We start from the raw sequence: 21,845 nt of genomic DNA, 5'->3' as shown, positions 1-21,845 counted from the left end.
TCTTATTCCATGCTAAAACTGATATTTGGGGTATTGATTGGATTCATCACAAGATAGATTCTCGAAAAGTTATCTTCTCTTTTGAGTAATTGAAAGACGATGATAGTGAACGACTGATTTATAGGAGTTCTCTATTATTAATATGATCCCTCTAATGGGAGTGGGAGATGAACTGGAACCTGTTGAAATACTGGAGTGTGTTATGGTGAAACACTCTTACCCTGAACCAACTCAAGAGCAACTGGAACTCGGAAAGCTATTTTAAGAATATGTGATTGTAACTTCACTGTTTTGTTATGACTTTGCATTTCCTCTGTATTCCGTACTTCCTTCTCTTTCAGACTGCAGAAAACCTTATTTATGTCTTACTGTACATTTTGTTCGGGTTTAAAAGATTTGATGACTAAAATTCCTAAGAGACACCGTGCTACTGTATACATCCACCTCTTTCAAGGGCAACTTCAGAAATCACAGTGGTGTTCAGAGCACAAACACAACAGAGCTTTCAAAATAGAACCAACTTAACAATGAGCTTCATCTAATGTAAAACCTGCTAATAATGACTTTAACAGAGCAAATGGAAGATTTAGCCTGTAGTCACTCTTCCAGGTAGGCTCTCTGTGAAGAACAGTCCTCTGCTTAGGATATAAAAAGGGCTTATCGTAGAAATGGTGAGGTTTGGGCGATGTCACAAATAGGGATTCCTCCTACTTTTACACAAATCAGCCCAATGTGCTTTTATTTATATAAGTTTTGTAAGACCCATTAAAGCAGAATGGAAACATTAAATAAACCATTACTTATAGGGGTAGGCACTATATTGAGAATATGGCTTGTTTCAAGCTCAGAATGAGAGCTCAATTCAAAGCATTTCAGGTTGCTTGTGTAGTGATGAAACAACATTCAAAATGTTTCAGTGTTACAGCTACAGAAAACATTGGGAACTTGGACCAAATTCTTTGCTTTCTTGTTTTCCAATCTATTCAACAATACTGAATTATTATTATTTCCATAAGATATTCCAGTTTTTGTCTGAGAATTCAAGGAAGCGAATTGCGGATGTCTCCTTATTTTCATTCCCAAAAGAATTTTGTAAACTAGGTCAGGCTGAGATTATATGCCCCAAAGACATTTGACCATGATCAAGTGAAGTATTGCACTGCACCGCACTAAACTCCATTGCTAATTGCCTTCCAAACTGCAGTAAAATTGAAAAAAGATTTTGGAAAGATTAAAAAAATCAACTGGTTTAAATTATGTAAGTGAAGAGGCTTGTTAGTCTATGCTGGCAAAAAGTAGGATTCTGCGAGCACCTTTTAGAATATGTAATTGGGGAAATCCGTTGGGGCTCCTCAACAGAGAAATCTTTTTTAAGTTTTAAAAATCCTGAAGCTCCCAGTCAACCCATTTATATAATGAAAATACTACTCAGAAACATTTCTTACAAGGCTCCCTTTTTCTTTTGCAGTCTACCAACTCTGGCATTTTCTGATGCTTTTGAATATATGTAACTGGGGGAGGGAGGGAATTGTTCATGCCAATACATGAGTATTAAAATTACAAAAAGATATAAAAGGGAAAAGCCATGCATCTTGGGGCTAGGAAACGATCTTCTGGGATTAAGCCTCTCCCCCCCCTTTAGCAGCTTTTTAAAACCATAGACTTTCCCAAATGGCATGGGAATAATGAAATAATTATTCGCCCAATACGCTGATATATAAACACTTCTAAATAAGCCAAATTACACTAAAATATAGATTCAGAGTATCGAAGTTTGTAAAGTGGACACATGATCCTCCCGAGGTAAACTGCCAAACTAATTCCAATATAGTAAACCTTCACAAATACTAATTTTTAAGAGGCTTCACAAAAAAGATTTGACTGCAGATATCCAGGCTCCGTTTCTAATTTCTGCTATTATTTTACACTTCTGTTGGAGGTTTCTCAAGACTGTTGGAGATTATAGTTGAGAGTTTCCTTTGAAAAGTCAGCCCTCAAATTAATATCTGCATGTTCCAAGATTCAGAATGTTTTCTACTCTGGTGATGAAATCAATTATCAGGACAATACAATTCTAAGTAATGTTGAGAATGACATTGTTGTCATTGAGAATGACTGTGGCTGCCCACATCCTTCAAAACCTGTCACTCAAGCCGAACAAAGCAGCAAGTCAATGGTCATGTTTTCTTCTCTAGTTTTTCACTCCTTTATGTCTCATTGGGAAGGAAAATATGGATGTAAACTTGGCGAGGGCCTACTCTTAACACTTTTTGAGAAAGAAAAGGTCTTAAAATTAGCTGGTCTAAACTAATCTTCCATTTGGGCTTGCAATATTTCACTTGGGGGTCCAGCACCAATGAGATCTCCCTATGTAGACAAACTACTCAACTAGTAGAGTGATTCTTTGCTTCATTCTAGCCCCTTCCAGTCACCAGACCTGGGGGTTAGAATTGTTGCTTTTTTCAATGATTTCACAGAGTAGCCCTTTCTTCATTACTACAATAAAAACAGGGAGATATTAAAACACTGCACATCCTTTAAAAGGCCACAGCAAAATGTCCTCTTAAAGACAACCCTCACCAATAGAGTCAATCTCTATTCTTCCACAGTAATTTCTCTCAAGTAAAAGAAACATGTGGAAAGAAGCGGAATCTCCTTTCAAACATACACTGGGCCAGATATCGGTATTGTCTTGTGCTGCAGACTATAAAAGATGCATGGTAGTTAGTGTCCACTCTGGTACCTTTGCGTGCTTATGGCCACAATCTGGATTATAGAAAACAATCCATAACAACTTTTATAGTCTTGCATGACCCAGGCCATGATAAATGCAACATCTGCCAACAGAATTCCAAATTGCACAAAATATTTATTTGTATTAATCCAGTACATTTAGCCTTCAGGAACTAAATTAAATTAGGGGTAGGAAATGTTCAGTTGTTTTCAACCTTAAAACTTTTCATCCTTAGAATATGCAATATTATAAAGACCACACAAAGTTACCATAAAGGTAGCAGTATTATTTAGAACTAGTTTTGACAAAAACAGAGCTTTAAACACATTTTAGTGGTTTTAACAGCACTACACTCAATTAAGAGAACTCACGTAAAGTGAAAATATTTAGAGTCAGATACATCAGTTAAGAAAATAAAAAAACAGAGCTGTGTCATTCAGATATTCCGGAATGGACGCAGTATATGTTTTGTACTCTGGTATATTTTTTTCCTGACATTCTAAATCAGAAAGTTAAACAAGTTCTCCAATTCTTAGATTCCAATAGCTAAATGGCAATTTCTTGTAAGGCTCTTCCGTTCTTTTGCAACACTGTCTATAAATGTGGACATGTTAAGAAAGAGTGAAATTACTGCTTAGTCAGAAATTTACAGACATCTTCACACACTGAACAGCTTTGGAAGAGAGTCTGATAAGATACAATTTTATAGTCATTAGCTAATACTGCACTGAAACCAGGTTTATTTCTGAGCAGCCTCTCTGTCTAAAACGAAGGCATCAAACTCTAGAAGCCAGATTACAACCAACTGGCAAATGTTGAAGAGGTTTACATACTCCTGGGCTGTGGAAGGGGGGCACACTCCCCCAACATTTTAATAGTTTCATTCTGTTGTTTCACAGGTAAAATCTCCAGAGTAAAATCTGAAAAAGGCAACATGTTTCATTTTAGGTTTTTTTTAAAACACTTACATGAAAAAGAGCAAGTTACAAAAAGCATAAATTCAATCTTAATATAAGACATTCATAGTACAGTGAGACATATACAGTAACTTGACAATGACCATCACAACGAAGATTCAAACATCTTGTCATTTAATAAGCACATCAGACAACCAAACTGCTACCGTTATTATCCCAACTACTATGGTAAGAACCACATACGCTTGCAGTTTTGTGACTTTAAGTCCCAGATGGAGGAGACATCACAAGTCTTTTAAGTTTCCCTTCCATAAAGGCCATTTGGGTGTTATAGTGAACCACTCACTATTAATATTCAAAAATTTTATCAGCAACTCTTTAGTTTTCAGAAATGGCAAAAGTACCCTAGTGAGGTTACACCCAATGGGAGTAATTGGCCCAACTAGTAATCTTGAATACTGTAAGGACGCAGTCCTAATATCACTAGGGAGTAAACCTCATTAATACCATGAGATTTACTTCTGAGTAAACAGGCATAAAGTTGCACTAGGACCTCTGCTTGAGCACCAAATGTCTTACGAATCTACAAAATTACTGATGCTTCAGTCATTCAAATGTTACAGCTGTTGACTGCTGGTCACAATTTCTAACTAAAATGTTCAGAATGCTTTCACACAGATACCTACAAATTCTTCTAGAAATGGCACTGTATTAGGTAGCATTAGTTGTATTCTGAAATACATTCCACAGGCAATGCAGTTTACCACAGAGGGTGGAAGCTTTTCAGGCTTTTAGTTTGGCAAAGCCAGTTTTAGAAATCATTATCAATCATGTTTTCTTTTAAATGAAAAAACCTGGTAGATATATTATGTACCAATACATGGAATGTAGCCAGGCTTGTTTTTGGTTTTTGCAAAAAAAAAAAAAAAGCCATTTCTTTAATTTATTAAAAAAACATTTTATAAAAGTCACATTGGTTTATCAGGTTTGGGAGGGAAGAGCTAAACCCTATCGGTCCATGATTTGTATTTTATGAAATTATTTGTGAAAAGTGATAGAAGCAATTTTAAAAATGTGGTTTTGCTGTCACATAAACTTCTACAATTCATAAGTTTACATTGTTTAAAGATGAGAAAGTTAAACTTATGACAGACATTAAAAAAGAATTTGTAAACATACCACCACCCATTTTTTCACATCGTTGTAGCTTGTTAACGTGGAATGGATATTTCATAACGCAGCATGTTGGTTTGAACCACAATCCCAACCTGGGCTTAAATGGATTTAAATGCCCCACCTAAAATTCAGTGATTAGATGTAGCCTCCAGATCTTCACGGTGGATGCCACATGAAAAGGATAGGCTTCTGTGCAAGCCGCCCTGAAATGAACAGGAGTGCCATGTTGTTGCCCAAGTCCTATTTATTTCAGCTGGGGCTCTCCTAGGAGAGTGCTTAGAGAACGAGGGGCTCCAGCACTTGCTATGCAAACTGTAATTCTACAAAAGATTTTTGTCACATAAGTTCACAGTAAAAGTGAAAACAATCGAAGTCAGTGCATTTTCCCCTCTACAACCCCCCTCCCCACATTTCCCAAGAACTTCTTTTCCCCAAGTAATACTGAGTCAAAGGCATATTGTTGTTGCAAATGTCTCTGTCTTCATGTTTCATATCATAGCTGAAGGATGATATCTGCAGGACTTTTGTAAAGATACTTCCAAATAGCATAATAATGAACAGCAGCTGCGGTGGCAACAAACAGATGCCAGATGGCATGGGCAAATGGAATTATTCCATCACTCTTGAAGAAGATCACTCCCATGCAATAAATTACACCTCCCCAGGCAAGTTCTTGAAGTCCGTCTGTGTTGTTCTGTAGAGGAACAGAAAAGGGAACAAGTTTCTTTTTAACCTGGGTCCATGTAAAAGAACAGTCATTAACACTGAAGGAATACAATACAATTTCTGTTCAGGCTATACACTGGCAAGGTAAAGGTAAAAAACTATTAACGGGTAAAAGCCTCTTGTCTTAAAACCAAGAGGCTCTGTAGTACAGCATCCTGGTTTCTACAGGGACCAGCTATGTATTTATTGCTTTAGTGAAGGGAGAAGATTATTGTGACCTAGGCAGGTGTTTACATTCCTCTACAGTAGCTATTGGTGTTGCTATCCAAGTATAATAAGGATAAAAGGAAGAAGAGGAGAAGGAGGGGAAACAGATCCATGTGGAGAGGTAAAACTATTTAGACATGATTCTTTTTTGTGCCTCTGCTTGTGGAAGTGACCTGGACAGTCAGGTGGAGCAGCCACAGACCTTAATACTACTTCCAATGAACACCAGGTTGGTTTCTAATAAAAATGTTAATGTACAGGGCATTAGAAAAAAATCAAGGAGTTAACTAAATGGGGAACAGCAATTTGTATGGGTTCACCTTCTGCCAACCAAGTACTTCATGCAGAAGCAGACCCAGTCCTTTGGGCTAGGGATGAGATGTTGTTATACTCAACAAGGATTTCATCTTCCACTTCCACCACTCTTCTCTCTGGGATTTGGCTACTTTTAAGGATATGTGCTGGTGGCTTCACCATCTAATGTAGGGGTGTCAAACTCATGGCGTTACAGTGGCATCACATGACATATCAGGACACCCCCCTTTCGCTAAACCAGGTGGAGCGGGGCCAGTACATGACACATCTGGTAATTAAGGCCAAGTGCTCCCATTCCTTAAGGAAAGCAATGTCAAGTTTCTTGCTTAAGAAAATATCTTTGAACCCAACCAATTCCTACTGTCCTTCTGTGTATCCAAATTAACGACGAAGGCAGTAGCACTGCAACCCCAAACGATTCTTACAAGTAATTATCTACATCCCTTTCATCTGGGTTCAGACACGAACTGGCACAAAAACAGCCCTAGTCCCTCTTGTGGATAATCTGTACTGGGGAAATGCTTGCTGTCTTTCTCTCTCTCCACAGGCTTTTATACTATTGACCACTGTTTCCTTTTAGAGCATTGGGAAGTGCTCTGTTGTCTGTCCATGTTGCTGCTTTCTTAAAGTTGTGTTGTTCCAATAACAAAAAAAGAAAAAGGGAGGAAAAAAATAAAGTCAGCTTGTTAGTGCTCTTTTAAAGTTGAAGTCTATCAGTGATTGCACAAGGGTTTTCTTTTAAATGCAACTATTTAAATATGAGTTCCTTACCATGGAAGTTACAACTAGAGCAGGAGAAAATCCCATTGCTAAATAGAAGAACAGCTCCACAATTTTATACCTATGTACAAAAACAAAAGGTACATTAGCCTGAAATTGTGAAAACTGCACTTTCCTCCTTTAGAAACACAACATATTTTTGCTTCAACCAGATTCCTGTTGTTTGTGGACAGAAGATAGACATAAACTACAGCAAATCTTTAATGATAGATTTGTTAATATAATGTGAAGCAGCCAGAAAATGGGAAGAGTTTCTGGTTGGTTCAATTTCCATTGTTAGCAGAGAAATAAAACAGCATCTGTAAGCATGTGAGTGTGTATCACTCTCTTGCCACCTCTCACAAAGATTCAGAAGGAAGACTTTCCCTTACACGGAGGAATTCATTCCTAAGTAAGGGACAGAAAACGATGCACCCCAAGCACTTGTGGAAACAGTATCGTGTGCAGCCCAGCATAACAAACTTTAGCGAGAGCATAGAGCTAGTGGCTCAAGATCTGCACAAGACTTCATGAAGTATGCTGAAGGTCAAGCAGTGTTGGGCCAGGGCTAAAATAGTTCTGATTTGTGGTGGGTTTACTTTCTAAAAAATGAAATGTGCCTTCAAACTTTGTAAGAATAAAGACATCCCCAATGGAAGATGCTTACTGTATTTTCGGTCTGCCATGCTCAAAAGAAACACTGTAGCCCACAGACTGTAAGTCTGGCACCTATGCTCTACAGCAATCTTTTAAAGCAGGGGTCTCCAAACTTGGCAATTTTAAGGCTTGTGTACTTAAATTCCCAGAATTGCTCATCCAGCCATGCCCGCAAAAAGTTGCCAAATTTGGAAATCCCTGTTTTAAGCCAAATGTCATAGACGACTTGTATTGGGTAACAATTTTCATATCTTCACAAAACATTCAAATGACACATTTGGAGGCCACACATTGCGCTAAGCTCCTGTAAAGTATCAGTCACTCTTACTAGCTAGCATAACAATAGGCATACTTAAAACTTTCAGAGCAATTTACTTCGACTCTTCAAGCCAGAAACAAAATATGTGAATTTAGAATTAAGAGAGCTTCTCTGAGAATATTCAAAATCTTATGAACTCAGTTAGCAATAAATCCTGATCTACCTTCTGTTCCCCTAGAATTTTAATATTAGGAGTACTGTCTGGGTGTATACAGTGGAATAAAAAATGAACTGCAGCCACATACTCTTATTTTTTTCATATAAATCCAAGCTGTTCTCATCAAGCAGAATATTAAGTGCTGCTTTAATTATTTATAAAAAAGAAATCTTAAAAGCAAGACAAGTGATTTTTTTGCAGGCTGATAATGTTCTCATACTAGCACTGTGACAGAGAAAAAAATTAATATAAATGCATTTTTCTTAAGAGAAATTAGAGTGTGATTAAATAAAAATGATTTTTTATTTGAAAAAGCAATTCCAATTTTTTATGTACCACATGCAAACATTTATCAAACGATATATCCCTAAATTTATAGACACACACACACACACACACACAGAGAGAGAGAGAGAGAGAGAGAGAGAGAGAGAGAGAGAGAGAGAGAGAGAGAGAGAGAGAGAGAGAGAGAGAGAGAGAGGTATCACTTCAAGAATAATCGTGATAATCCTTACTTTTCGTGGTAGAGAAATACATAAAAAGCTCCTCCAGCAGCCATTAGCCAGATAAACCAACGCATATGAGATGCCAGAGGCCCAAGTTCACGAAGGTTTAACCTGAAAAAAAATATTTAAATGACTTTCTGAACTAATAAAAGAATGACATATTAAAGACATCTTAAATTCCTTTTCCAAATGTTAAAAAAAAAATCCAGTCAGGAGTTCTCAAAGGCAAGAAGGAGAAAAACAAATCCTTTTTATTATTAATATGATTTTAGTTTTAAAAAATCAAGAAAAAAGTTATTAAAATATAGCAGTATGAATGCATAATATTCAAGCTTATTTAGAACATCCATATCACAGACATTAAACAATGAATTGAAAAAGTTAGTTTTGATAGCAAAGTACAACAGTTCATTTGGTGGCTGTTCAAAGTTAGAACCACATGGAAAAATGGTCAGGACTTTTTTTTCACACTTACGACTGCTGCAGCATCCCCTTGGTCATGTGATCAAAATTTGGATGCTTGGCAACTGGTTCATATTTATGATAATTGCAGTGTCCTGGGGTGATAAGGTCAGCTTTTGCAATCTTCTGATGAGCAAAGTCAATGCGAAAGCCAGATTTACTTCACAACCATATTACTAATTTAACAATCGCAATGATTCCTTTAACAACTGTGGCAAGAAAGGTTGTAAAATGGGGCAAAACTCACTTAACAAATGTCTCACTTAGCAACATAAATTTTCAGCTGAAGTGTGGTCATAAATTGAGGACTACCTGTACATTTTAATTTATTAATCCCTATTACACTGGAAACTAAAATTTAAAAATGTGTACCTTAGCTTCTTATAACAATAAAATTCTATTAAAATTATTACAGTTCCCTGAGAAGAGTAGTGTAAGTGCAGCATCACAGAATATTATTGCCTCACATTCAGAGCTACAGCTGTGGAACATGATTTGGGGTATGGTCCACCAAAAAGCAGAAATATGATTCTGTATTATTCTTGTGGGATCAGGTCAACTTGAAAAGGCAAAGGCAAAAACAAACCAGCAATTCCCCCTTCCCCCCAAACCACCAGACTTAATCTATCAGATGGAAAACAAATTTTACTTTTATTTTTTTCTCAGATTAGGAGCAATTATTTAACTAATCCTTCAGATGGAGGCTACAATGGTAATATGGGATTACATTTGTTTTCTACCGAAGAGCATGCATTTTCCTCCTTACCAAGGTGCATATGATGCTGCAATGAAGATATAGATCATCATTCGGTCACACATATGGAAACAGTGCTCCATTGTCCTAAAATACAAAGAGGGAAACAATTCAGAAAAAAAAATGCCATTAAAATAATTATTCTGGAATTCCACTCAAGAAGTACTAAGAAGACAGAGAAGACTAAATTAGACAAATAGAAAGATCATTACAAGACGCTTGTTTTCTGCAGCCTCTCAGGAAAAAAAAGACCTAGCAAAGCATCTAAATCAAACAACTGGTATCCAAATGTGCTTTTCTGCGCTTTCTTCCCAAAATTGTATTTTTATTGTATTTTTGAAATGTAACATTGAGCAATATTAGAATCTTCAGTTCAAATATTTTATTCAACTGTCCTATGGGGCTTTTTTTGTTTGTTTTGTTTTTTAAAAAAATATTTTAGCAAAAAATATTATACAATAGGAAGTATGCCAAGTCATTTTGTTGCCTAAATTCTGGAGAAAAGAATTCTTGAATTTACTTTGCAATACAGCTTAGGAATTTGGTACTTGGAGGAGGAAAAAAGCTTTGTTTTTCATATATATACTTGGGGCAGTATATATCACTGAAGTATACTTATATGATCATGTATTAACATTGTTTAAACGGATTCTATTAAGAGACTTTATCCATCATACTTGTTTGACAATTAAAGCTCAGTGCCAAAATTGTTCTTGTGTGTAATGAAATCTCCAGTCACTTGCAAATTGGCTTATAGTGGCAGCAAGAATGCCTTTAATTTTAGGAGTTTTTCTTCCCCTCTACTCCCTCTCCCACCCCACTTACTAAAATTGCTGGAAGGAAGCAACAAGGCTTCCTCCTTCCTCGCTGTGACCTTTCAGCAATGTTTGGCACCAGGAAGCCATTTATATTTTCTCTATGCTTCCTGACAGCTTGCTGATCTGCTGACGAGGAGGCTGCTGGACAGAGAGTGTAATATCCCATTTGGGGAGCTTCCATTACACATCAAGGCTTCCCAGGAGTTGACGGATAAGCACGCTCCCCAGAGTACATGCAGCTGATTCTCATTCTAGTATATTTTAGGCTAAACATTCACATTTTATTTGTTCCATGACGTTCCCATCTTTCTATTGCATGTATACACTAGAGGATCATTTGATTAAAAATAGATGCCTGTTCATCAAAGCATTTTTTAAAATATAACCTGAAATTTGAAATGGACACCTAACATTAGAACCATTATTACAAAGGCACAACAAAGAATGTTCTTCCTGCATCAACTCAGAAAGTGCAGACTCCCCAGAGGAATTAAGTCAGCAACCAAACAGGGCAGGTATAGACTCCAATGATAGAACTGCAGAAAGAACAACTGCAACCAGCCTACCTTCCATAGAGGACCTGTATATTGGATAGATCAGAAGGAGAACTGAACAAAATAACTACTGACCTCTCAAATCCTGGATATAAACTATTTCAACTCCTCCCCTTGGGACACCACTTACAGGGCACTGTATGCCAAAACAACTAGATACAGAGACAGTTTTTTCCCTTGTGCCATCACTCTGCTGAACACCTAATTCCCACAATACTTTCTTATATTTAAGTATATTTACCCATGTGTTATGGCTGTAGTATTATTATCTTTCTCATCTACTCTACTACTCCCTCTTATTGGTATCATTATCATTATTTTGTTGCTTTGAGGGATTCTGCACCAGAGACAAATTCCTAGTGTATCTAATCACACTTGGCCAATAAAATATTCTATTCTGAATGTTTGGGTGTTTCAAAAATAAATTAATTGAAGTGAGTTTTTTGACCAGGGTGATGATTTGTTATTTTACTCCCCTAACTATATTATGCTGGCATATTTATGCTTTAAGGTGCCTTTAGATTTTCTGTCTTTTTTTTAAGTGTTTGATCGTACCCCCATATGTGTCCAAATGAACAAATCCTAGAATTATTATGTAGAAAAAGCTAGAAGTAGCTAAAGATAGGACAACACTTTAGTATTTTAGAGATCAGTAAACATTCAATAAAAAGAGAGGAAGATGACTTGTATAGGACTCGAGAAAGTTTTCTTCCCAAAATTAGAAGAGGGGATGCAAATGTTGAGGGTTAAGATATGGTTTTCTTACATAAGCAACTGTTGCAAGAGAGTATAATTCTAGGGAAGTTAAGTTAGTTTCTTCATCCTGAAGTTCCATGTTTGCTAATGAGTAACTAAAAATATCTCTGGGTATTTGATTGCAGAAATGTAACAAGTGAATATTTTAAAGAGTGAATATTCCTTGCAAAGAGTGGGAATAAGGCCCTATGATCAGTGGTAATGAAGTCAACATTTGTTCCTGGTAGCTTAATTTTCAGGATATTTTGTAGTCTAGATATCAGGGAATACTTAAAATTACAAAGGATAAATTGTACTAAGAAGAACCATTGCAACAAATCTATTTTACGCTGAAACGTAACAACATAAAAGACTTAACTTAAAAAAACATTCTTAGATCACAGTGTGTCAGAAGAAAGTGCAAGAAATCTCTACCTTAGATGACTCTTCTTCCAAGAAATGATATGAAACACTGTTGAAATGATGAAAAGTGCACACAGACCAACTCCATATATCCATGCTGTTATCTTTTCCCACTGATCCTCAGAGAGTCGATGAAGGAGGGCACTACCAACAATGGCTGGGAAAATAAGAAACTAGACCAAAAAACAAAACAAAACAATAGCAATGCATTACTTCCTGTTCCTCCTCTGAATTTTATGCCATTTATAAATTCGCCCTGCATATTACTGTGCAAATACTTCAATAAGGCATTTGGTTCATGAATGAAGTACCCCTACTTAAAATAATGAATGGTCTGAAACCTTCTCAAGGTTTCCTGGGCACATAGGAGGTTGGCCCAGAAGGCATTTTATCTCAGATAAATTTTATATCTCAGATAAATTTTATCTCAGATAAAACACTTTTTTTCCTCTGCCCTTTGATTCAAATGAAGTGAAAATAAGTGAAGTTTTAAAACAAAATTCAATTATCCTAGTATAACAAACATATTTTTAATTTCCATTTTTATCATGGAAAGAAGGAACAATGTTTCTAATTTCCTCAAGCATTTAATCTCAAGATCTCTCAATTATCTTTAATAGTAAATTCTGTTGGTACAGAATTGCTGTATCACAAAGACACACCACATGCCAAGGCACAAAGCAGCACCCAACTGTCAGGCAACATTGTGTTTGAGATCACAATAAGCTGAAATTAAATTCACTGTGCAAGTGAGAAAAAAATAACAAGATATTTAACATGTATGCTTTAGATACAGTGATTCGTAATTACTGTCTTTAAAATTGCTGGATGCTGGTTTACTACAACCTGTAAAATACCCATTATAAACCATAGTTTTGAACCAAGCTACTATACCTGGCTCAAAAACACAGGGCTAAACCAACCAAATTTTGCGTTGAAATATTTATGTGTTATAACTACCTCATTGCCTTTAAAATATAAAGTAAGAGGTCTAAAATATTTTCATATTCAAGCCTGCTAAAAATGCACTTGTTTCTAAATAACATGACAAGCTTAGACATTTCATTCACATGTGCATTATATATAAAAATTATATGACATTTTTTGTGTAGTCCAAGATGCATGACATAACTAAATACGTTCTATACAGTATTGTGGTACTAGTCATTCGTACAGTATATAGTCATCAATTTATTTTCAGATGCCTGCTTAGTTCCAGTTAACAAGCACAATTGCTATATGAAACCACTGTCCTTGTAGCCAAAAATTAAAAATCTTACCAGACAATTCTCTTAACATTTAAAATCCCCATATACCTATCATGTTATTTGAGAGATTTCTCAACTACATCATTGCAACTACATTAAATATCACACTAACTATATAATTTATGACTTCTGGTCAATGTAATACAAAAGGAAAACTTGAAATAAAAGGAAGATATATAGAAATAACAGAAGAATGATTTAGCTGACAGAGACCAAATAAGAAGCAGGCTACTTGTTGATCAGCATTTTAATAATTGTGACACATTTTGCAAAAGGGGAAGGGAGAAAAATATTATTTCAAGTTAGGTTCCTCAAAATCTTAGGATTCAGTTTACTGTCATGATAATTTGGGGAGAAAAGGTGAGGGACTCAAAACCTGATATAATACTGAATTAGTTTACTATATTTAATAAATATATTTAATGAATTGCATGTCCTATAAAAGGAAAACAATGGAAAAGAATCTACAAGGTTTTGGTTGAGCCCTCCCTTTAGCATAAAGTGCCAAAACTGTACACAAACCAAAGTAACATAAGTAGCCTGTACTGTACCAGAAAAATGAATTAAAGCACTGCATAACAATAAAAAATCTTATCTGCAGATGGTGTTTTTTTCACTGTATCTTGGTTAAAAATTTGAGGGCCTACTTAATCCATGGACGGAATTATGCACTAATATATATGGCAGACAGTAATCAGAATTATCTGGACTATCATAAGAACTGATTTCCAGGAAATCTACTTACTGCATGAGTGTAACAGTTAGCAGCATGCTCATAGCAAGTAGGTTTATAACGACTGTTTGCTGGAGCTGGATGATTCATGAACCTGTTGAGATAATCAAGATATTAGGCTAATGCAGATTAATATTTTAAGAATGTAAAAGAATGCATTTATTTATTGAGTTAAACTAATTCATATTTTAATGTTTTTGATACTGAACATTAAATAAATACATTTACAATGAAAAATTAGAATTTCATTAAAAGTTCTTTTTCCCACACTTGGCACAATAAAACATTTAGAATTTAAAAGTAACATTTAGCAACTATAAATGCATCAATGCATAGTACAACCATTTTACTGCAACATTATTTGGGGGGAAAGAAACTCATGGCAATAGGCATCTACACCCTGAAACAAAGATATTAAAAGGTTGGGTAATAGAGGCATGATTTGGAAATTTTATTCCACCCTATTTCTCTTCCATAGTAGAAAAGGCAGCAATTTTTTTTGAAATTATGACAAATAAACCTAAGCAATTTTTTTGATAATTCCATTTCCTAGATTTCCTAACCCTAACCCTAAATACCATATTTTTCAGAGTATAAGATGCACCAGAGTATAAGACGCACCAAGGTTTTGAAGAGGCCAATTAAAAAAAAATGTTTTTGCACTCTGCAAACCTCCCCAAAACAACCCATTTTTTGCGAATACGGGCCCATTAAAAAAAAAGGCCTGTTTTTTGCTCATTTCTGCCTTTCCCTACCCCCAAGAGCTCTCTGGAAGCCTTGTAAAAGCTATGCACGGCCATTTTGGTGAAGGGTGTGGGTTTTCAGGAGGCAAAAAATGCTGTATTCAGTGTATAAGATGCACCCAGATTTTCAACCTCTTTTTTGAGGGAAAAGGGTGCGTCTTATATTCTGAAAAATACGGTACATGCTTTTTTTAAAAAAATCAACAAATCTCCATAATTTAAAAACTCATCTCTAAATCTTATAATTAAGAAATCTACATCAGGGTTTTATATGTTTCGGAGCTTTAATTATTATTGGAATGAAAGTCAGTGTGCACATTAAGGGTTAGTGATAACAAGAACTTCATCAAAATGCTCTATTTTTATTCATATATTAATCAGTTAATTATAAGAAAGCACTGGTTAGCAGTTTATTCCAATTGATAACACTATAAAATGTTTCCTGACTCCTTTTCAAAATGGCATGGGATTATGCTTTGCTTTGTATTTAGAGAAACAAATCACAACTTTCATTTCTATCTCAATCTTCATAAAATTTCAATAATACAGTAGTCAAATCTGTTTGGAACTTGAAATAAAAAAATACAGATTCAGAATATATAGATCAGTCTTTCAAATTTCAGCTGAATTATTATCTGAGTATCAAGTGGACTAGTTCACTTGCAAAACACTCATTTTATTTCCAGCGGTTCTCCTTACCTATATAAAGTTGCTATCTTCCCCAAACATATCACTGAAATGTGGCCATTTAGTACCAAATCAGCAATACACTTTCAGGGTGCTAGTTGATAGTGATACTTTGGGTCTGTCTGTGTTCTGCAGACTCTCCGATACAGAGATATTTGTAAACCCATTCAACTCTTAAATTACTAAACATTTAATTTTAATAAGTTAGACAATTCACAAATCTGTTTTAAGTACTGCATAATAGTTCTGCCTTCAATTTGGAAATAGTTTCTCTTTTCAAAATGTAAAAAAAATAGTAGATACATATTTTCTTTTTATTCCATACATACATACATTCTATACCCATAAACTTTTAATCTAGGAGCACAGCCACCCTTTAAAATTTATACTGATTTGATATTTAGTCTTTATTGATTAGCCCTTGGGCCATATCAAAGTGCAAATTCCAGAAACAAATTACTAAAATTTGATAAAAGCAATATAAAATGGAATTTGATAAAATACAATTTAAAATGGAATTGAAATAGACTACAATAATTTAAGATATAAATTTACGATAAAATTATATTTCGGTGTCACCCCTGCAATCTACCCCAATCACTCCCACATATGCAGATCTCAACCGAACCATTTTGTTTAAGTACTGTGCTATCTTCACTGTTATATTCCGGTTCTGGCCACCCATAAGGTAAGTTGTTTTGATATGGGGATCCCAATGGATCATTCGTTTGGTATATAGACCAAGGTACCTGTGCCCTCACCTCCTTATAGAAGTGACAATCAAATAGGATGTGAGCCAAGTCTTCTACCTCTGCCACTCCGCAAATGCAGAGACGCTCATTGTAGGGTATAAAATGGAATCTCCCATATCTGACCCTCGTGTCAAACTGTACGAATCTCGCTCGCGTAAATATCTCCCTAAGATGTTTTGGCAGTTGTAACTTCAAATAGCTGACTACTTGAAAAATAGTTTGTATTTACTCAGCCATTTCAAGTTACCCAACTTACTAAGGGTAGCTATATCATTTTGTGCTTCTATATCTTTATTCTTTGGGCATCTCTCTCTTTTTTTTTGAGTTGTTCTCCTGTTACGCAAGAGACAGGAAGGCCACAACTTCTTACAAAATTTGTTAGTTTGGTGATCCAGGAGATTTGTGATTGTAATTTTATTTGCTCTAATAGACATAACTTGGGGACTCTATCAATCTCCATTTCATTGACTTTGCACCATTAGTTATATATTCCAATTTGGATAGTGGATGAATTGTATGAATTCCCAATTCAGCTCTTGACGCTGCAGATGTTCTTGGATCTATACCCAAAATACATCTCAAGTGCTGGAACTGTGTTTGTTCTAGGACTGTGGTTGAGTATAGACCCCAAACCTCTGCTTCATACAAGAAATTTAAATTTTATATTGATTGCTTTTAAAGTAATAACAGAAAAAGGAACAAAAATACAAAGATAATCATGACAGAAATATATATATATATATATATATATATATATATATATATATATATATATATATATATATATATATATAATCAACATAAAAAGCACAATTTGTTTAAAAAGGTGATAAAAAGAAAAAATATAGTTATGACAGCAAAGTTTCAATTCTGTATATACTTACTTTGCAAGTATATACAGTGGATACAAAAAGTCTACACTCAAAATACCAAATTTTTGAGATGTAAAAAAATCAGACCAAGATATTTCACTTCTATCAGATGGGGGGGGGGGAGGCCCTCTTCAAGTCATCCCAATTAGATTCATTCCAAAATTTTGACCTTCTTTTGGTGAAGCCATTTTATTGTTGATTTGAAGGTATGCTTTAGGTTGTTTCATGTTGAAAGGTGAAATTTCTTTTCATCTTCAGCATTTTAGCAGAGGCCTGAAGGTTTTGTGCCAAAATAGACTGATATTTGGAACTGTTCATAATTCCTTCCATCTTGACCAAGCTCAGCTGCAGCTGAAGAAAAGCAGCCTCAAAGCATAATGCTGCACCACGTTTCACTGTGGATATGGTGTATTTTTGGTGATGCAGTGTTGTTTTGGCGCCAGACGTACTTTTTGGAATTATGGCCAAAATGTTCAGCCTTTGGTCTCATCAGACCAGGTTAACATATGCTTTTGTAATACTTGATGTAGGTTTTTGCGAAATGTATATGGGCTTGAATGTTTTTCTTTGTAATAAAAGTTTCCCATTTTGCCACCCTATTCCACAGTCCAGATATATGAAGAATATGAGACACTGTTGTCACATGTAGTACACAACTAGTACTTGCCAGAAATTCCTGCAGGTCCTTTAATGTCGCTGTAAGCCTCTTGGCTCAGACGAGTTTTCTTCTTGTTTTTTCATCAATTTTGGAGGGATATCCAGGTCTTGCCAATGTCACTATTGTACTATATTTTCTCCACTTGTGGATGACTGTCTTCATTGTGTTCCATGGCATATTTAATGCTTTGGAAATTGTTATGCACCCTTCTCCTGATTGACACCTTCCAACAATGAGATCCCTTTGATGCTTTGTAAGTTCTTTGCAGACCATGGCTTTTGCTGTAAGAGGCAACTGAGTAAATGTCAAAAAAATCCCACTAAACAGCTGACCATTACATGAGCTCAATCAGAGTCACTTTAATTAAGGGCAGATGTGTACTAATTACTTTTTAATATTCGTTTGGATGATAGAAACGTAAGAATAAAAATGTACAATAACATGGTTGCATAAATGTGCACAACCCCTTATAAGTAGGGATGTGGCTTTGTTCAGAATTTAACCAAAGTCTGAACAAAGCCACATCCCTATTTGTAAGAGGTTGTGCACACTTACGCAACCACATTATTGTACTTTTTTATTCTTACTTTTGTTTCAAAATATTTCATTTTATTTTTTAATTAAATTGTACAGCTTCTATGTCATATTAAAAGTGGGGGAAAAAATTCTGCTATGATTTTATGTTGGTCTAATTTTTTTAAATCTCAAAAACCTGGCATTTTAACTGGAGTCTATAGATTTTAACATCAACTGTATATGTTTATTTCTAATACATTTAGGTAACCATGATGTTTTTTTAAATTTACTGTATTTTGTATAAATTAGTATATTTCATTATAGTTATCCACACAAAGTCTACGTTCATAGGCAATCTATGCATAACAAGCACAGCCGCCTTAAAATACAGTCATCTTAAGCCATCATAGAAGTTTGGTGACCAAAAATCTGTGGCACCAATTGTCAATCTACAGTATATACTGTCATAGTACAGGTCTCTTAATAACTGGCCGCTTAGCAACTATTTGATGGTATGGTGGACCTGAAGTTACAGCCACTGCAGTATTTCCCCGGTCTCTTGACTGACCACAGGGATGTTACAGTGCTCCCCTATCTATCCTCCCACCATCCCCCAGTTCCTCCAGGCAGCAACAAGGGACGCACTATGCCACAGTAATCCTAAATGGTGAACTAGATAGATCCCACCCATGACTGTACCAGCAACCACATTGTTAATGACATTGTAACCATGGCACAAATTGTGTTGGAAAAAGAGGGAAAACACTGTTTAAAAGTAAAGCAGCTAAAAATGAATTGTGTCTCATTGTGGGCTCAGCATCAGGAGGACATGGCACAAAAAGCAGTTATTTTAGTGGGACATTTGTTCTGCAGTCAGGGAGACGTGTGGATGAATCATAAAAAAGGTTAAGAACAATGAGGAACATACAGAAGAACAGCGGAAATGGTGTTCACAGAAAATCTATTATATTGAATTGATAAAGCTATTTAAGAGCATACACAATTTATTGTTCATGTGTGCTAAGCTTTTGAAAACAAGTGCAAGATTTAGCTTTGCTGAATAGTTTCTGTTCTGTTTTATATCTTTAATTTTCCTTATACATGTGGATTCTTGATCTCAATTTGCAATTTTCATACTCACTTTGCACAGCTTACAGCTTTGATATATAACAGGCTGAAATTCAGACTGTTCCTTGCAAGAATGAATTTCTTCTGCACATAGAAAATACATTAAATTCCAAAGATGGTTTCTTATTAGAGGCAGAGAACCAGAGGCTGATCATTCCTAGTTCTTTGTTTCCTATGTATCTTTTAAAATGCCTTACATATTATTTTGAAAGAGTTGTCATTCCTGCAGAGCATAAGACTGTAACCCATAATAAGAATCTCCTCCTTCCTTCCTCCACTGTAAAATTGAAGCAATAGTTCCCAACTAGTATGCTGCTCTCCTTCCTGGCAATTTCCCAGGGTAAAGTCAGAAAGAGATATGTAAATAAATCTTGGGCACTGTTGTGTGGAGGGATTTAGCACTCTTAGGGAAAAAGTGCACCCAGAGCTTGCCAATAAAATTTGGCTGTATAGATTCCTACACACACTCCAGTGATTTTATAATTATCCCAAGGTTTTTTTAGCAATACGTTTCAGCACCAAGCTATATCAACTTCCTTAAGCCAAGTGTTTTACTGCTATTTTCGGTTGTGAATCTTCTCCATATGGTATCTTTAGGCTTGTTTTTTAAAAGAATACCTAGCTTGATGTCATAAATCCTGCTGTATCAGGACTCAGCGAGTTACATTGAATTAAGCTTTTTCTATATCATTTACTTTATGACCTTTTCCATAAAATGGTTTTATTTTTTTCTCCTAAAAGACAAAAAATATAGGTAATCCTCATTTAGCAACTACTTCAGACAGCAACTGTTCATAATTACAATGGTGATGAAAAAGTTTATTTACAGCCAATTCTCACATTTACAATCTTTGCATGTCTGTAAAGCAAAGCAAAGTCGAAATTAGCAGTTATGGTTTCACTTAGCAATCAACTTTGCTTAACAACCAAGCCGCTGATCCCAACTGAGGTCACTAAATGAGGGTTACCTGTAATATCACATACACTTTGTATATATTCTAATAAATAAACAATAAAACATATTAATTAAAAGATTAAGTTAAAAATAACCAAAACCAAACAAAAGACTCAAAGGGCAGTCTGGATGAACTATTGGGTCTTTTGCTGCTGTTAGTTTTCTATGTTTCCATGTTTCTATCAAGCAAAGGTTTACAGCATTATGGGTGAAATAAACTGAATCCTGCTATTAAAAATATTTTTTATGCTGTTATCAACTTTAAGGTGTATCTGTAATTCTTCTCCTTTAATTCTACATTCTCTCCTAGAATACAGATGATAAATGTTGGAATAGCTCATTTCTAGCTTAAAATACTTCAAAAATGTTTTGCAGAGCCCTATTTCTAGCCTTTAAGGGTTATATTATATATTATTAAATAAATGTATTTGACCAATATAGTGTATTATATGATGCAGAGGGGCAAGATTCTGCTTCGTTATACAGGCAGTACAAGTGCAATTACTATTTCCTTGTATACTTGCAATTAAAAATTCCTTGTAAGGGATACATATCTCTACCAATTTTATGTAAAATTTAGAAATAATTTTAAATGCAAATTGCTAGTATTCTAACAGATTAAATTCTGAGAGTGCCTCAATTTTATTGTACTTTTCCAAATTAGTTTTAAAGTTTAGTAATATAGTAATCCTCTATTTTTTGTATTTCAAGAATTCAAATACACAGATATTAATATAGTGTTTTCCAAATATTGTATTGAAACTTGTTTTCCCTCATGAGCTGCCTCTAGTTTCTGTAGGCAGAAAATCTTGTTTGCCTTTCTTTTTTTCTTTTTCTTTTGGAATGAGGGTGCTTTCAGACTTTTGGCTCCTGGCAAATGCCCAGACAATACCTCACAGTTTAAGGCATAATGCTAGAAATGAGGCACAAAACCATCTGAACAACCTTCAGCCCATTCTTTTTTCACAGCCCTAGGCAGAAGGCAATGGCAAACGACTTCTAAAAACATGGGAGTAATTTGCATTAGAGTCATTATATAGTATTAAACAGTAATTTACAGTATTAAACAACATTCATGTTGTTTAAAAATAGAAATCCTGTAAGGAGACAAGCTGTCAGCTTACAGGTATAATAGGAATGTGGAACTTTTTCCTATTTTAGATAAGGTATTCACACCCTCCCTTTTTTCTGTCTCACCAAACATGTCTTGAATACTTCCTTTATAAGCCACAAAAGTTTAGCTATGCTGAGTTATTACAAAACAGAAACAAAGTGTTCCATCACTTCTCCTCATTAATTTACATGCATGAAAAT

The 21,845-nt window shown here is 35.2% G+C and overlaps 1 protein-coding gene across 5 annotated transcripts in view; it reads right to left on the bottom strand.

The window, feature by feature from the left end:
* Positions 1-2,849: 2,849 nt before the first annotated feature.
* MMD (monocyte to macrophage differentiation associated) overlaps positions 2,850-21,845 on the bottom strand; it is a 42,935-nt gene continuing 23,939 nt past the window's right edge. For 2 of the 5 annotated variants that reach the window (XM_014061498.2, XM_014061497.2), the window contains exons 2-7: positions 14,233-14,314; positions 12,232-12,392; positions 9,702-9,776; positions 8,483-8,584; positions 6,847-6,916; positions 2,850-5,521 (exon numbers count right to left, since the gene is read on the bottom strand). In XM_014061498.2, coding sequence (XP_013916973.2) covers positions 5,321-5,521; positions 6,847-6,916; positions 8,483-8,584; positions 9,702-9,776; positions 12,232-12,392; positions 14,233-14,314 — 691 coding nt within the window. In that variant the 3' untranslated portion in view covers positions 2,850-5,320. Of the gene's footprint in view, positions 6,698-6,846; positions 6,917-8,482; positions 8,585-9,701; positions 9,777-12,231; positions 12,393-14,232; positions 14,315-21,845 lie in introns of all 5 variants that reach the window. The other 3 variants (XR_015696037.1, XR_015696038.1, XM_087710332.1) reach the window with 3 other exon arrangements.

The sequence above is a fragment of the Thamnophis sirtalis genome, unplaced genomic scaffold (genome assembly GCF_051295495.1).
Source record: "Thamnophis sirtalis isolate CommonGarterSnake01/CBP01778 unplaced genomic scaffold, rThaSir2_p1.2 scaffold_3, whole genome shotgun sequence".
NCBI classification, from domain to species: domain Eukaryota; kingdom Metazoa; phylum Chordata; class Lepidosauria; order Squamata; family Natricidae; genus Thamnophis; species Thamnophis sirtalis.
The sequence above is the reverse complement of the archived record's forward strand: the minus strand, read 5'-3'. Positions and strand labels throughout refer to the sequence as shown.